At 41.5% G+C, this 16089-nt stretch overlaps 2 protein-coding genes across 2 annotated transcripts; one reads left to right on the top strand and one right to left on the bottom strand.

The window, feature by feature from the left end:
* Window positions 414–9542, top strand: LOC109714365. Its single transcript, XM_020238968.1, has 10 exons — window positions 414–583; window positions 688–886; window positions 2593–5725; window positions 5812–5877; window positions 6831–6983; window positions 7450–7613; window positions 7777–7924; window positions 8012–8134; window positions 8240–8327; window positions 9021–9542. The coding sequence occupies exons 3-10, from the start codon at window positions 2930–2932 to the stop codon at window positions 9194–9196; spliced, it is 3714 nt and encodes a 1237-aa protein (XP_020094557.1). The 5' UTR covers window positions 414–583; window positions 688–886; window positions 2593–2929; the 3' UTR covers window positions 9197–9542.
* LOC109714366 (beta-amylase 1, chloroplastic) lies at window positions 9974–14504 on the bottom strand. The gene is made up of 4 exons (XM_020238969.1): window positions 13719–14504; window positions 12024–12234; window positions 11773–11883; window positions 9974–11470 (listed from the first exon to the last, which is right to left on the bottom strand). The coding sequence occupies exons 1-4, from the start codon at window positions 14336–14338 to the stop codon at window positions 10649–10651; spliced, it is 1764 nt and encodes a 587-aa protein (XP_020094558.1). The 5' UTR covers window positions 14339–14504; the 3' UTR covers window positions 9974–10648.

The raw sequence follows: 16089 nt of genomic DNA, 5'->3' as shown, positions 1-16089 counted from the left end.
CGGTGAACAGTTCACCGTGTTTAGACACGGTGAACAAATCATCGTGTCTAATGCAATACCGATCCAAACTCCGGGGTGTGAGTAACACCATGAACACGGTGATTGGTTCACTGTGTTTAGACACGGTGAACCAATCACCGTGTTCAACTTGAATACCTGGCCCAGACCCTGCCCGCGTGGCGCTGACGTGACGCTGGCGTGGCAGAGCCAGGGCCATTTTTGCAAATAAATTTTGGACAGGACTATTTTTGCGAATAAAATTTGTCAGAGGGCTATTTGCAAAAAAAAGCTCCTGAATAAATTATCAGCGAATAAGTATAACTTATTCAATAATAACAATAGCGCGTATTCCCACAATTATCCCCATTTCTCAAACCCTTCTCCATTTCAAACGTAATTACTCTCTCTCTCTCTCTCTCATCCCTCTCTCTCGATCGAGCTTTTTCGAGAAGCGCTCTTTGAGCTCGGGAGCGAAGAGGAGAACCTCTTCTCTCGATCGACCTCGTCGACTCCCCTCTCCTCTCGATTGCGGGAAGCCCCAAATCGGGGGAGCTCGAGGAGCATAGCGACCTACTGATCCATGGTGAGTTTCAGGTTTTTGGCTTGTTCCCTTCTCTTAGCCGCGAGATCCCTCCGTTTTTTTTTTTTTTTTTGGTTGCTTCTGAGTATCGGTACCTTTACTTGTAGGTTTCCCTCCTCTGTGGACTCGTAAGGGCGGTTCCTTAGGGTTTCCCTCCTCTGTGGACTCGTAAGGGCGGTTCCTTTGGGAATCGCTTGGAGTCGAAGTGTTACTGGATCGGGAGGCGAGGGTAGTGTCGATTGCATCGAGCGCCGAAGTGATTTGTGTGAATGATCTGTTTTTGATGCGGTGAATCTTCGGAATCTGGTTTGGTTACTCTTTCCATCTTTTTTCTTTTCCCGAGCATTTTTAATCTTTATATAGCTAAATCAGCCTCTGGTTTTTGTGTGATAGTGGAAATTCTGAAATGGTTAGAAACGTTATAGATTGAAGCTTTGATGATGCTGTGGGTTTGGTGCATCTGGGTTTTTGGGATTTAGCTTCAGGGCATATTTTGGTTCATGTCTAGTAATGACTTTTGACTATTTAGGGTTTGAGAATCTGCTTGAGATGTGTTTTGGGGGTTTTGGAGTTTTTGTAAATTTTTGAGCTTTACGGATCTGGATATGAGGGTTTGTAAGTTCCTGATGTCTATTTTTGCTAATAGTGTGGATAATCTTGCACTTGTAAGGCTTATCGGCGAGTATCTATTCGTACCTGATGTCAGTTTGCTAATATCCTATCTGATTCCTTTTCATTGATTAGATAATGGTTCCTTCTGTAAAATTTTTAGTGCTTATTTCTGTTGATGGCTTTACTTGTGAATTATCCATGTATGTTATACCTTCCTTGGGCTCCGTTGGTTTTGTTAGGCTCTAAACTTGAGAACCTTAAGTCCGAAGGCCCCTTCAGACCTTTTAGTTCTGTCATTTGTCGTTTGTAATCTCTGATGATTCCAATTGTATTTGCTGCTTCTTGTTTCTTTCTCATTTTGTATTTAAGCTTGTTTAGTTTGTTTTACAATGATGATTTCCACTCATTACGGCCGTCCCTATGTTTGTCAGAAGGCTTCACTGCTGCATTTCTAGTGATTTCTGTGTCATGTTTTGAGGTTTAACTGAAACTAGTGGAAGCTGATAGAAATTGATTTAACTTGTCTCGGAACTGGCTGAAACTAGAAAGAATAATCAAAATGATCTGATTGGAGGGTAAAGGGGATAAAGATAACTAAACATTTCTTTAAACTGTTCCAAGTTTGACCGGGAAACAATCCCAGCCTTAAATAGTTGGTATTAACCTAGCCTACTGGGCCTTTGACCTATGATTTGAAGTGTAAGTTTCCATTTTTGATATTATTCAAGTCTCCAAGAGTTCCGTCTTGGCAGTTCAAGTGGTCTTGACATTTGTTGATTCTTTCCTGATTTTCGATGCGGACAAAGCTCTTCAAAACAATTGAAAAGTACGGAGAGAATTCAAATCACCATTGTTCATATTGATAATGCAAAATTTTTATCATTTAATTGGTGCTCACATAGATAAGATGAACTTTCATGCTGTCTTCAACATACGAAACAATATAAACAATCCATTGATGAACCAATATGGAGTCCTGAGCCAAGTTATTTGGTTCCAAACCTAACCTTTACAACATTTAAGTGAAGCTGATTATTTCCATTTCCGATTCCTTTTGGAGCTTAGTTTCTAATAAGTAATCACTTTCAGATTTGTGGTGTGAACATCATATCTAAATACCTGCCAAAAGACGGATTGAATATTTCCATGGAGATTATCGTATGTCCTTTGTAACTAACTTAAGTGACCGACGTGTTAAGTCTTACACAATGTGATATTATGCAGCCCGAACATATGCTGTTGCTGTCTTTGTGTCTTATGGTTGGAAAATTTGTAAATCTGAATTCCATTCCTACTTACTCTCTGTTTTCTTGTTTAATCTCTTTTTTTTGGCTTATATGATACCAGTTAGTCTCTACTGATTAAAAAACAACCTAAACTTGTTTTCCTCCCTGCTGCAGGTTACGATTTTTCTTTCCTGCTACTTTTGTGGAGTATTTCTATTATAGGTTCATGAAAATCATGTTATGAATCTGCTTGCCCTGTTTGCTATGCTCTAAGACAATCCTGAAAATTTGTCCTTTGATAAGGCTTTATAAATAATCAGAACTGGCCAGCAACCTTCCCGCTGGTTAAACTCTTTCTTGAGAAACATGAGTTTTAGGGTTGATAATAAATATCAGATTGAGCCGGTTTTATCTGGTTTACAGTGGTCACCATTAAAATGAAGGTTAATGAAGTGAGAACAATAAAACTTATTGGAGTGGTCGGAAAACTCCAGTCTGTTACAGCTGCTAGATGGAAGCTAGGAAAGATACAGTTGGGCCTGCAGGCCAAAGATTCACACAAGGTTCATCATCAAGTTCCACCAATATGAATACCGGACCTCCAGAATACACTTTTTCAAGCGGCACCAGGCCTGTTCTAAATTATTCCATTCAGACTGGTGAGGAATTTGCTCTTGAATTCATGAGAGAACGGGCAATGTCCAAGAAGCACTCAAACCCAACAACGTCCAGTGATCACAATATCACCTCTGATTACATGGACTTGAGAGGCATGCTAGGTATCTCCTATGCAGGGTCTGAGAGCGGATCGGATGTTTCAATGCTAACAACTGTTGAAAGCCGGCAATTAAAAGAGACCGAAAAGAAGAGCTTCTCTGAATCTCAAAGTAAAATCCACTTTGCATCTACAAGATCATCGGCTCCAAGAGCTTCATCCGGAGATGGAAGTAGTCGAGGAGGCATTGCTCATACTTATACTTCCACCGATTCATCAGATCCTCTCTATAGAAAGATGAAAATTCTCTGTAGTTTTGGGGGTAAGATTTTACCCAGGCCCAGTGATGGAAAACTTAGGTATGTTGGCGGTGATACACGCATTCTCCGTCTAAATCGTGACATTCCCTGGCAAGAGCTCGTTCAGAAGACAATGGCAGTTTATAACCAACCTCACATAATAAAATATCAACTCCCTGGTGAGGATCTCGATGCCTTAGTTTCGGTTTCCTGTGATGAAGATTTGCAAAACATGATGGAGGAATGTAACGTTCTAGAATGTGATGAGGGCTCGCAGAAGCTTAGGATGTTCTTATTTGCATCATCAGATTTTGATGATACGAGTTTTAACCTTGGTAGTATGGAGGGAGATTCTGAGTACCAGTATGTTGTTGCTGTAAATGGGATTAATGCGGGTGCCAGAAAAGCTTCGAGTGGACATGGCTTAGCAAGCACTTCAGGAAGTGACTTGGATCAGTTGCTGAATCTTAATTTTGATACTGAGCAGATTAATACAAGCAGAGAAGCAGCTGAGTCAGTGGGGATTCATAGTGCGCTACTTTTTCCTCCTCCAACTACTATATCCGTGCCAAGCTTATCCAGTGACTTTGATGCACATTTGCAATCATATCATGACCGTGGAATGCAATACTCAGAAGGTTCGCATTATGGTTACATGGCAAACACTGCTTCTGATCACTTCTACAGCATTGAAAGCAGGGTTTCAATCCCTCTCTCTGTACCTTCTGATTATGGATATACTTCCCATTATGCTCCCAGTATAGCAACATCTGCTGCAGTACAACCACATAACGATTCTTCAGCTTTAAATTATGTGCAAACAGCAGTACCCTCTGTTTCTTCCACGCCAGATCATTTGACATCAATTTTGCCACCAAAAGAAGATGAAAGGCACCTAGAGGCTGCGCCGGTCTTATCATCAACTGATGTTTTGCCTTCTGGTTCAGGTTATGAGCACAACGAAGATGACGGCCATTCATCTGTTGGGGCTTTTACATCTGGGTTTTCGGATTATGAAGGTGAAATGGCCGATCACAGCTACAAAGATCTTCCTCACCCTGCACGTGTCTTTCATTCCGAGAGGATTCCAAGGGAGCAGGGGCTGCTTTTGAGTCGATTATCGAAATCAGACAATTCACTTGGTTCTCAATTCCTAATGCTTGCTCATGAATCTATTGCGGAAGCTGTTGATTCTGCACCTGAACAAATTATGGTTTCTGAGGGAGAGAACCCTTCTGCAGCAGTAAACAAGCCAAATGCTAGTCCTGTAACCTCTGAGGATGGTTCAGTTCAATCTGGAAAGTATAAAGAGTTGTCTGATGCATTAACTCAGATGACTCAGTCTCAACCTATAGTTTCTACCGAACAATCCACTAATGTAATGAGTGGCGACAAAGGCAATAAGGTGGGATGGAAGGCTCAGAAACCTGAGTCTGTTGTGACATCTATTTCTGATAAATCTGTGGTAAATGATGATAGGGTTTCACAGGAAACCAGTGTAAGCAGAAGAAACGTGGAGAAAGTTGCAGCTGTTGCCGAAACTGTTATAGCCAAAAATGAATCGAAAGATTTATCCGAGGATCAGACAGAGGCAGGTGCTACTCTTATGCAGCAGGAAACTGCTCCTACCACTCTTCCTGATGTTAACTGGGAGGAGATATCTGCTAAAACTGTAAATGCCACCGGTGTTGAGAATGACTCAGATTTACCCTGGGTGGGGGAAGCAGCTACAGTTGTTTCTCAAGAGGAATCGTCAGTTCCTAGTAAAGAGAAGAAAGATATTCTTATTGATATTAATGATCGATTTCCCCCTCAGATACTCTCCGATTTCTTTACAAAGGCTAGGATAGCTGCAGAATCCTCAAGTGTTGGTCACTTCTTTAAGGACGATGCTGGTCTAAGCTTAAACATGCAGAATCATGAGCCTAAACGGTGGTCTTTCTTTAGAAATATTGCCCAAGATGAATTTGCACGCAAAGATGTTTCTCTTATGGATCAGGACCTCGTTGGTTACTTGTCTCTGCTTGATAAAGGAGCGGCAGTTCCTACATCATATCAGTTTGTAGGTGGAGAGAATGAGGGAATTGATTTCAGTCAGTTGGGTTCACAAATTGATTTTGAAGAGGTAATGCAACATGAACCTTCTACAACGACTGTAGATGATTCTACCATACTGCACCCAGATTATATATCGTCACAGATTGGGCATCTACATCTTATGGAAAAGAGTGGCATTGAAAATCCTTTTCCGCCAATGAGAGAGAATCCTAGGCCACCTATTTCAGAGTATGAGGTATTAATATCTGTAGGGTAAAAATTTTTAGTGATGCCAAATCCAAATTCAAGGACTTATGACCAAGATGTTTTGGTTTTCTTCAGGTAGGAGAAACTGTTGGACCAATTTTAGATGTTTCTTTGGGTGACATTGATCTTAGTAACTTGCAGGTATGGTAATTTCAGCAAATTTTAGATTTCTTTTTTTTTTCAACTACATGGTATATTTTTCTTTGTTTCCATCAAAATGTTGAGTCTACCACTGAAAAATCTTGAGTCGTATGTTTTTCATAGTCATTGAATTTTTTTTTTTTTTTTCACTTTTTCTCGAAGTAATGTTGTTAGTTAACACTAATATTGGTACCAGATAATCCACTTTTGATATACATCTTTCATACCGCAAATAACATCTTGATACATGGTGTCCAAGTACTGAAATCTCATAATCACCGCAGGGTTCCATTGCTAGTGAAAATAATATTTTCAGGCCCTCAGGATAGTACGAGAGCCTATCTATCGAATTTGCACACGCTGGCAAATTGAAAAAGTTTACCTATAAGAGTGGCAGTTTTCTATTTGACTCAGAAACTTGACCAGCCCAACCTATTTTGGGTTAGGTTTAAATCACCTGTCTGTAAATTCAGGACAGGCTTGGGTTCAATGCACCCACGACTTGCTTTAGGCCATTTTAGCAATGTTTTTGTGGCTGCTTAGATCGGTTAAATAAGGTTGAGTAATTTTGGGTGAACTGGATAAATGTATATTCAGAATAATATATTTATTCTTGGGTTGAATTATTCAGAGGGTTAGGTTGTGGGTGACCCAAAAAAATAAATTAAAAAAGCACATTGCAGGTCTAATGCCTTAAATATTTAAGTCACATTTTTGGTTTTTGTTTGACCCATCATTTCAAAATTTGATGTCTGAGCTCGGTTTGGAAAAGTGTTGTCGTGTTGTTTTATTCTTGTGCACATTTACGCGAAGGCTTGAAAGACTTTAACACATCTAACTGTATGTACATGATCCAGGGAAAATATTATATGTAGGACCACGCTGCCAAATTATCAATATTTTACTTGATTTTTTTTTCTTTTAAATGTATACTTACAAGTGAGAATCAGCAGATCATAAAGAATGAGGATCTTGAAGAGCTTAGAGAATTGGGTTCTGGCACATTTGGAACTGTGTATCATGGAAAGTGGAGGGGCACAGATGTGGCCATTAAACGCATCAAGAAAAGCTGCTTTACTGGTCGATCGTCTGAGCAAGAAAGACTTGTAAGCTCACCATCTTATTATTCGTATCAATTCGGTTGCACGTTCTCTTTTCTCCTGTCCTGCCTAAATTGTAGTATATTCTGGCATAGTAGTAAGAAAGTAATGGATCTTTTACAATGCAAAACAACATATTTGTTGCTACAGCAGTGGGACTGTAAAATCTGAATTTTCTTATATTCCCCTTAAAGGTGCATTTTCTTACAAAAACATAACCTTAAGTTGCGAGTCATCCAATTCGTGGGGGGTGTTGATCTTGTATCAGAAAATTTTCATTTGAAAGAGTGGCCTTTAGGTTAGAGCAAAGCTATATTTGTGGAAAATAACGTTTATATAGGGCATACATCAAAATTCTGATTTTGCAGTGCTTATGTAACCAGATAAGTATGCAGCGGTGTATGTGTAAATAAGTCTAAAAATATGTTACCATCCTATCTTTATCTGGAATAACAAAATGATTGTTTCTCAGACGCATGAGTTCTGGAGGGAAGCTGAGATTCTTTCGAAACTTCATCATCCAAATGTGGTGGCTTTCTATGGGGTCGTGCAAGATGGGCCCGGTGGGACCTTGGCTACTGTGACGGAATTCATGGTTAATGGTTCTCTTAGGCATGTCTTGCTGCGAAAGGATAAGTGCGTGCTTGCTGGTTTTTTACATTTAAACTTCTATTATTTTTTATCTTTTTATTCCCTTAGGCATGTCTTTTTGCCGAAGGATTGCTTGCCGGTTTTTACATTTGAACTTCCTTTCCCCCCCCTCTATTGTCAGTAACGTTAACTAAATTAAGGGATATAGGTATCTTGATCGGCGTAAACGGCTCATTATAGCAATGGATGCAGCTTTTGGGATGGAATATTTGCATTCGAAAAATATTGTACACTTTGATTTGAAATGTGATAACTTGCTCGTGAACCTTAAAGATCAAACGCGCCCTATTTGTAAGGTGAGTTATTTATATATTTAACATCTATTTTGATGCAAAGTGATTTTTGTTTGCGACAGTTCTTACTTCATTGGAGGTCATGTATAGGTTGGTGATTTTGGTTTATCAAAGATCAAGAGAAATACTCTAGTTTCTGGCGGCGTGAGAGGGACATTGCCATGGATGGCTCCGGAATTGTTAAATGGAAGCAGCAACAAAGTTTCTGAAAAGGTAATATTTTAATCTACTTGTTTTTTGACCCCTTCCATATTATCGTGACTAAGTATTGCCTTATTCTTTTTAAATTTGACACAATAAGATGTTACTATGCTGCAGGTTGATGTATTTTCCTTCGGCATTGTCATGTGGGAAATTCTTACTGGGGATGAACCATACGCCAATATGCATTACGGTGCAATCATAGGTAGGCTTATTTTTACTTAACACTTTCTTTCTAAAGTTACTCTGTTATTACTAGTGCACATAAGTAATTTGCTGGTGATCCTTTGTGGATGTTCATTCAATCGTAGAAAGCACCTAATCGTCCCTTTTAAGGAAGTTTTACAGGACTAAACGACATTTTAGTTTGTACAACTGTCATCGACCAAGGTAGTAATAATTTCCCTACTCTACAACATTTGAGGTCCAGGCTTTAGGTTCATATAGATTCAGATTTTAGTTGTACCTAGTTTTGTAAAATATATTTAAAAAACAACAAATTTTTCTAGATGAGGAACCAAAATCGAGAGATAGGTCATCCTAACTTTTAGAGAATCCTAACTTTTAGAGAGGTACCAACAAAGATTTAGAATGAAGTGAAACTAAATCGAACAACTCTAGTTAAGCTTGAGAGATGAAAGAAACCTCTTCCGTTCAGAACTGAAAATGTATTCTTATAATTACTCTTTCCTTCCTTGTCTCCTGTCTTTCTTTCCCTCCCTCCCTCTCTCTCTCTAGATATGTACTCATATAAAGCGCTGATGAAATGCCTAAAATGTGTTTTCTTTTTTTCTTTTTCTGGACTATGAGTTGCCTCTTCCTTGTCGAGGGCGCGAGACTCGAGATATTTTATTTGGATTTATCCTCTGAAACTTTAAGATTTTTGAAATCCGCGCAGGGGGTATTGTGAACAATACATTACGACCGCCCGTCCCAGCAACCTGCGATCTGGAATGGAGGAAGCTAATGGAACTATGTTGGGCCCCCGACCCTGCGCAACGCCCGTCCTTCACCGAAATAGCTAGCCGGCTGCGTTCGATGTCGGTGGCGAGCCAGACCAAGCCGTCCAAGTGAAAATGCGAACGATCCGCTCTACGATGTCTCACTCCCATTATTATAATCTTATTAGTGTTATCATCATCATCCATATGAGTATAATCTAGGGTGTAATGTATGAATGTGTGTGGTATATATGTATTGATTTTGAGGACATGTGTTGTGCCTCATTATATGGTTTTTCTTTTTTATGAATGCGAGGGTCGGAAAAATAATTTTTGTGAGAGCTGTATGTTGCTTCATGTATCACAATGTTTTCATGTATTCTCGCCTTATAAGAATTTGTCGCTTACGATCCCCCTGTTTTCGCCTGGCGATGTACACACTTTGATAGGTATATGTATATATGTATAATACTTATGCATACGAAAGCACACGTACGTATACATACATGTGCATGTAACTATGTATACGAGTGTGTTGTGCGTCTGCGTGCATGCATTGCGTTTTCTTTGCTGTGTTCTTTGTATTTTTTATTTTCTTCTCATAGTCTTTTGTTGAGGTTTTAAAAGCTCTCGAAATAGGCCTCAAAATTTTTTTTTTCCCCGCTTACTATGGCTTTTAACTGAGAACAGAAACCGGATTAAAACAGTAATATTTTTGAAGTTGCACATAGATTACTTGCCCCAAGTTTGGCCGCAGGGTCGTCACCTACGTTGCCCTGAAAATGGGAGTTGCTCTTTTTAAAAGTGCACATTTCAGATTTTAAATCCCCGTGGCTTCTCCCTAGTGTTTGGGCGCGACCAAGAAGTGTTTTTTTTTTTTTTTTTTTTGGTTAGATAATAAGAAAAGGCCTTAACCAAAGAAAAATTACGTGGTCGCAGTTTTGTTGAAATTGAAAGAAGAACCACGCGGCATCAAGGGAACTGCTCGAAAGAGACAAGTTCAGACCCCGTACCTGGTTCTGTGAATCCTTTAAATTTCTCACCACATCAATTTTAAGGAACAACAGCTAATTTAGTCGGGAGATTTAGAAATACAGCAACCATGATCTCCAAGGCCAAACGGGACGACAAGGAAAGAAAGTAAAATAGATGCAAAGTGTTTACTTCTCCGACTTTTAAAACGATCGAGCTACTACGTAAACATGGTTCCCACCTTTCTCCTATTTCGTACAACAAACAGTAAACGGTAGAAGGGAAAAAGAGAGCGAGACGCCAAAACTCTCCCACCCTCTTTCCGCCCCTTCCTACGCAAACCCCCACCATCTTTACACATAAAACCCCAGTTACCCTGCTTTTAATAAACCATACAAAAGAAAAGGTAACAAAGACATGCACTGTTCTATAGGTTTGGTTTTGTATATATATTTATATATACGTATATATATATATAGAGAGAGAGAGAGAGAGATAGAGAGAGAGAGATAGAGGTGTTCTTCTCCTTAATCTGTTGCTTCTCGTCACTCTCTCTCTCTCTCTCTCTCTCTCTCTCTCTCTCTCTGGGGTGTCTGGGGTGGGACTGGAGATCTCAGCCACTGGCGAGCGCGACGGCCGCCTCCTGGACGAGCGGCCCCGTGGCATTGGCCAGCTGCTGCGCCTCCCGCTCCGCCTGCTCCCGGCACTGCGCCTCCCTCCCCTCCCCCATCCGCTTCACGAACGCCGCGAACCGCACCCAATTCTCCCCCGCGAACAGCTCCGGCGCCATCCGCAGGTACGTGAACGCCGCCATTCCCTCCCCCTCCCCCTCCCCCTCCCCGCGTTCAGCATGGTAGGCCGCCGCCGCGTTGCTCACGATCTGCTCGTGCGCCGCCTCGTCGTAGCGCGGCAGCGCGTTCTCCCCCGCGAGCGCCGCCCCGGCCTCGCGCGCCGCCGCCGCCACCTGCCGCACCAGGGCCTCGGGCCGGCACATCGCCTCGGGGGGCTGCTCCCCGTCCCGCATCTCCACGCACGTGAAGTTGAGCACCGCGCCGTGCCGCGCGATCATGCGCGCGATCGGGAGGTACCCGTCGCGGCTCCGCGTGTTGTAGTAGCCCGCCGTGAGCTCCGGGGCGTGCGACCGCGTGCCGTAGTGCCAGTGGATCCCCGCCACCTTCACGGAGAGCTTGGTGCCGCCGCGCCCCGCGAATGCGGCGGCGGCGGCGGAGAGCACGCGCTCGCCGTGGTCGAGCAGGAGCTGCGAGTACCACGAGAGGAAGAAATCCCCGTAGGGGCCGTCCCACCCGCCCTCGCGGCGGAAGAACGGGGTCTCCTCCGGCCAGCTGTTGTAGCCCCCGGCGTCGGTCGGCCCGCCCTGGCCCCACTCCGGCTTCCCCGCAGCCTCCGCCGCCGCCCTCAGGCTGCTCAGCATGTACTGTGCGCACATGATCACCAGCAAAATTCAGACTCCAATACATACATGTATAATTCAAAGGTAAAAATGTACCAAACTTATCTGAACTACAGTCTATTTACGAGAATTATGTGTAAAAATAAAATATTCTTGACTTATTCAAATTAATTAAATTAAAAAATTAGATAGTAAAAAATTAAAATTTTAAAAGAGTGAATAGTTAAATTAAAATTTATGGCGAGTTTAGATAAGTTTCGTACACTTGTTGCTAAATAAAAATGCTTTTCCTAGTGATTTGATTAGGCCTAGCACGGGAAACGGACCTTATCGTAGCACTGAAAAGCGCCGATGCCCGGGAACTTCCACGTGCCGTTGAGCTCCGGATAGGAAGGGTACCTCAGTTCCCCCGCGGGGCCCATGCCCACTTGGATCTCCTGTATAAATTAAAAAGCAAGTCAAATTTTAAATGCCAATATTTGCAGTTTTTAAAAACACGTAACACGCTATTTATCAGCAACATATAAAAATAATATTTATAGAATAATAATATTTTAAAAAATGTTGTGTTACATACGACGATGGTGGAGCCGAGGAAGTCGGCGAAGCGGTCGCGGAAGGCGCGCATGAAGTCGGCGTAGCACTGGACCGGAGAGCGGCCCTTGAGCACGGGGAGGGTGTCACAGCCGAGGGAGACGTACTCGTAGTTGCGCCGGCCCCACTGGTCCGTGTAGCACAGATCCGGATCCTTCTCCATCTCCTCCACCACCCACCGCGGCAGCGGTATCCTGCATTACATGTAACCGTATATTTCATTTATATTTTAAAATTAAAAATTTAAAAAAAAACACAAAATTTTTTAAATAAATAAATATAAAATTTATCCGTACTAATAGTATATACATAGTTTTTTTTTTTCTTGTTTTTTTTTTAAAAAGAAGTAATAAAGGACGCAGTTGTACGAAGGAAACGGCAAGCACGTGAATGCCGTTGCGCGAGAGAGTTAAGACGTTGACAGATATAAGCCATGTGAAGAAGCGCGGCGTTAAATCCGACAACGTCAGTGTGTCACGTTTTTTTAGGCCTTTAATCCAATTCTAAAGCCTAATAAATGAGTTGTAAACCTTTAACTCTTACTACTTACTAATATAGAATAATAATTTTGATTAAATAATTAATGCAATTTATAAAAGGATTGGTACAAAATACAGATATAAATATAGTAAATTATCATAGCCAAAATAGTATTAAGAAAAGTTACAATAAGATAAAATTTTCTAAGTTTAGCAAACTAATTCCCAAGTAAAAAAATAGAAGAAAAGAAAACCAGAATTAGGCTAAAGGCCACGTACTTCCAGAAGATTCTGCGAAAGTGTGAACGAGATAACGTTCGGACACCGTTTCCTTTGAAATTGAAAATAATCCCATTCCATTATTATTTATTCTTGTTATTATTCACATTATTGTACAATGCTAGATTAGATTTACTCAAATATATATTTAATGTTAATAAATTGTAAAGATAAAAGAGATAAATTAATGCATACGTAGATAACAATCAATAATTATAGATGATTGATACTCAAAAATCTCAATATTTGACATTTATATTATACACAAAAACATGTCAAAAACGTGAAGAATTTAATTAAGTCATTGTTTGGTTTCATGCGGCATGGGCGGCCCACGCGTCTGCAGTTGTTTGGACGCTATTAAAATGTACATCCAAGATCAAATATACATGCATACAAATATTAAATCATATATTTTCACTTAAAAATTTTAAAATTGTATTTCATGTATATTCATTTAATTTGCTTCTTATTGTTTGCACAACATTATCAAAAAATAAAAAAATTGCAGATAGAATGTAATAATAATTTATTTATTTATATATAAATTTTATTATGTATGGGAACATGATATCATGTGACAAATCAAAGTGCGCGACCAAAGTGTTTGTGGCTCTCTCCCTCGCCAAGTTTCCATGGCAAGGAAGAAACAACGTCGACGTTATGATACCGACCCCTAAACAAAAAAAAAAAAAAAAACCGAGAACTATGTAGATATCCGATAGCAGCAGCACTAGCACCGTCCAATTCACACAAAAAAGGGAAAAGAAAAGAGAGAGAGAAATAAAAAGAAAAACAACATGCGATAAAACAAATACTATAAAAAAAAGATCAAAGAAAATCATGAAAAATCAAATAAATTCTCTTAAAAAGAAAAAGAAAAAAGAAAGAGTAGAGAGAGAGGGGTTATGGGAACGTACGTGACGGAGTCGCCGACGTTGCCGCCGCACTGGTGGAAGGACATGACGGCTTGGACCTTGAGGCCGACGCGGCGCGCCATGTCCATGAGCTCGTCGTAGCCGCTCCAATCGTAGACCCCCGGCCCCTCCCTCTCCACGATCCCCCACCACACGTCGACCATCACCCCCGCCACCCCCGCGCTCTTCAGCGCCGCAAGGCTCGCCCCCATCGCTTTCCGCCGGCTCATCCCCCCTCCCCCGGGCCTCACCGTGTCCAGCGGGAGCATCACGTACACCGGAACCCCCTTCCCCCCCTCCGATCCCCCTCCTCCGTGAACCCTCTCCATCTCCTCCTCCGCCGCCGCCGCCGCCGCCGCTGCTTCCGCCGCCGCGTCCGCCGCCGTCAGGGCGCGGCACGCCACCGCGAGATCCGGAAGCGCCGCCGCGATCACCGGCGATCGGCAGGGGCTCATCGGCGGCGAGATCTGGTCGATCTCGCCCCCCGCCTTGTGGATCCGGCACCGGAGGTTCGCCCCCGGCACCGGCACCGCCGCCGTCGCCGGCTTCCTATCCGCCGCCTCCACCGCCACCGGCGCCACCCCACATAGTGTCCCGATCTGGTGAGCTAGGTTAAACGCCATCGCCCTCCCTCCCTCCCTCTCTCTCTCTACCTCGATGGCCCTTTCTCTCTCTCCCTCTCTCTCTCTATACCTCGACGGCCCCCTCTCTCTCTCTCTCTCTCTCTCTCTCTCTCTCTCTAAATTAGTTTGAAATTTGAAATTTCTGATGACGACGAGTGAAAATGGGGGCCGTGAACGAAGGAAATGGAGGGGGTGGGGGCGCGTATTTATAGGGAGGAGCGAGATCACGACGGATGCTCTAGCCCCGCGACACGTGTACCGCACAGGTGGCGCGATCAGGACGGCCGGACTGGACGTACGGCCGCGATTGGCCCGCCAAAACGGGCGGTCGGATTTCGCCGCGGCGTGAGCTTTTGCTTTTGCCCCCTCCCGGGTTCAACGTCTCCCGAACTCGCGGGGCCCGAGCGCGGGCCAGTAGGACTGCGACGCGTGTCTCACCCGGGTGCGCGTTGCGTGGGTTTGAGGGTTCATTGGCCCCCTCGGATCACGTGAGCGCTGGGATAGCGCCGACCAATCACGTGATCAAGGCTCCAAAAGCTGGGGCTCGGATTCGTGACACGTGTACGGCGGCGCGAGTCCCGTGAGACGTTGATGTGGAGTCACGGATGCGTTGCGAATCGCCGCGTGGCATTTTAGATTCGATTTACTAAGAAATTATTGCCTGCACCGGGTCTATCCTTAATGAAAGTACAGTTTGAGTTCTCTTTGAATGCGTGTTTGAAAATAAGAACTTCCAAATATATATGTTGATGAAAAATATTAGGATAAAAGTACATAGAAATTTGTTTTTTATTTTCTTTTTTTCCTTTAGACCGATAGAATTATATTGGGACTTTTTTAAAATATAATTTTAAAAAGTTTATAAATAAAATTTTAATAATTATATAAAAATTTTAACAAATTACATATAATCTTGACAACTTAAAAAATCCTAACAATCTATTCATATATCCTAAAAATATATTTATATAATCCTAACGATCAAAAACGGAAGTTTTAATAATTTACATACAATTCTAACAACCTTATAAAAATCCTCATATACAAAAGAGGATAAACTTCAAATACCATCCCTGAGGTTTTGCACTTTCTCACTTTAATACCCTGTGGTTTAAAGTGTATCAATTTAGTACTCTGCGGTTTTATTTTTCTCTTTTTATTAGCCCCTCCGTTAGCATTTCGTTAAATCGTATACGAAAAACTTCAGATACCCCACCTATGGTTTATTGAATATTCACTTTAGTACCCTTTAGTTTTAACTTTACTACTGATTTAATGAAAAAAATTAGTGGAGAAATAACAAAAAGAAAAAAATGAAACTACAGAGTACGAAAGTGATACATTTTAAACCATGGAATACTAAAGTGAGAAAGTGCAAAACCACACGGATGGTATTTAAAGTTTTTCCTAAAAAAATATTATAGGTAATGATAACAATTTGAAAATGCTTAATCTGTAAAGACGAAAACACTTTCTAAAATTAGTGAGTTTTTTTACTTATTTTTGTCCAAACATGATACTGAATTGGACAGTCTATAAATAGCCATACCAATTTGAAACACTTTTTATGGACGAAAACGTTTTCTTAAATTGGAAAATGATTCATTGCATTTCTCTTTTTTTATCCAACATGATAGTTTATTAGCTAAATAATATTTTAAAAGGATCATTTACCCAAGTAAAATTTTTTAAAAGATTATTTTAAAAAAACTCCATTATATTGTACCTGAATTATTCCATTGGATGTTTTA

This window comes from Ananas comosus, linkage group 8 (genome assembly GCF_001540865.1).
Source record: "Ananas comosus cultivar F153 linkage group 8, ASM154086v1, whole genome shotgun sequence".
Lineage (NCBI taxonomy): Eukaryota > Viridiplantae > Streptophyta > Magnoliopsida > Poales > Bromeliaceae > Ananas > Ananas comosus.
The sequence above is the reverse complement of the archived record's forward strand: the minus strand, read 5'-3'. Positions and strand labels throughout refer to the sequence as shown.

Excerpts from the sequence above, each read along its gene's own strand:
- LOC109714365 (XM_020238968.1), top strand. The coding sequence starts at position 2,930 with ATGGAAGCTAGGAAAGATACAGTTGGGCCTGCAGGCCAAAGATTCACA. Across the intron at positions 7,614-7,776 it reads GTCTTGCTGCGAAAGGATAA|GTATCTTGATCGGCGTAAAC; the intron begins GTGCGTGCTTGC and ends TAAGGGATATAG. Across the intron at positions 8,135-8,239 it reads GCAACAAAGTTTCTGAAAAG|GTTGATGTATTTTCCTTCGG; the intron begins GTAATATTTTAA and ends ACTATGCTGCAG.
- LOC109714366 (XM_020238969.1), bottom strand. The coding sequence starts at position 14,338 with ATGGCGTTTAACCTAGCTCACCAGATCGGGACACTATGTGGGGTGGCG. Across the intron at positions 12,235-13,718 it reads AACGTCGGCGACTCCGTCAC|GATACCGCTGCCGCGGTGGG; the intron begins GTACGTTCCCAT and ends CATGTAATGCAG. Across the intron at positions 11,884-12,023 it reads TCCTCGGCTCCACCATCGTC|GAGATCCAAGTGGGCATGGG; the intron begins GTATGTAACACA and ends TAATTTATACAG.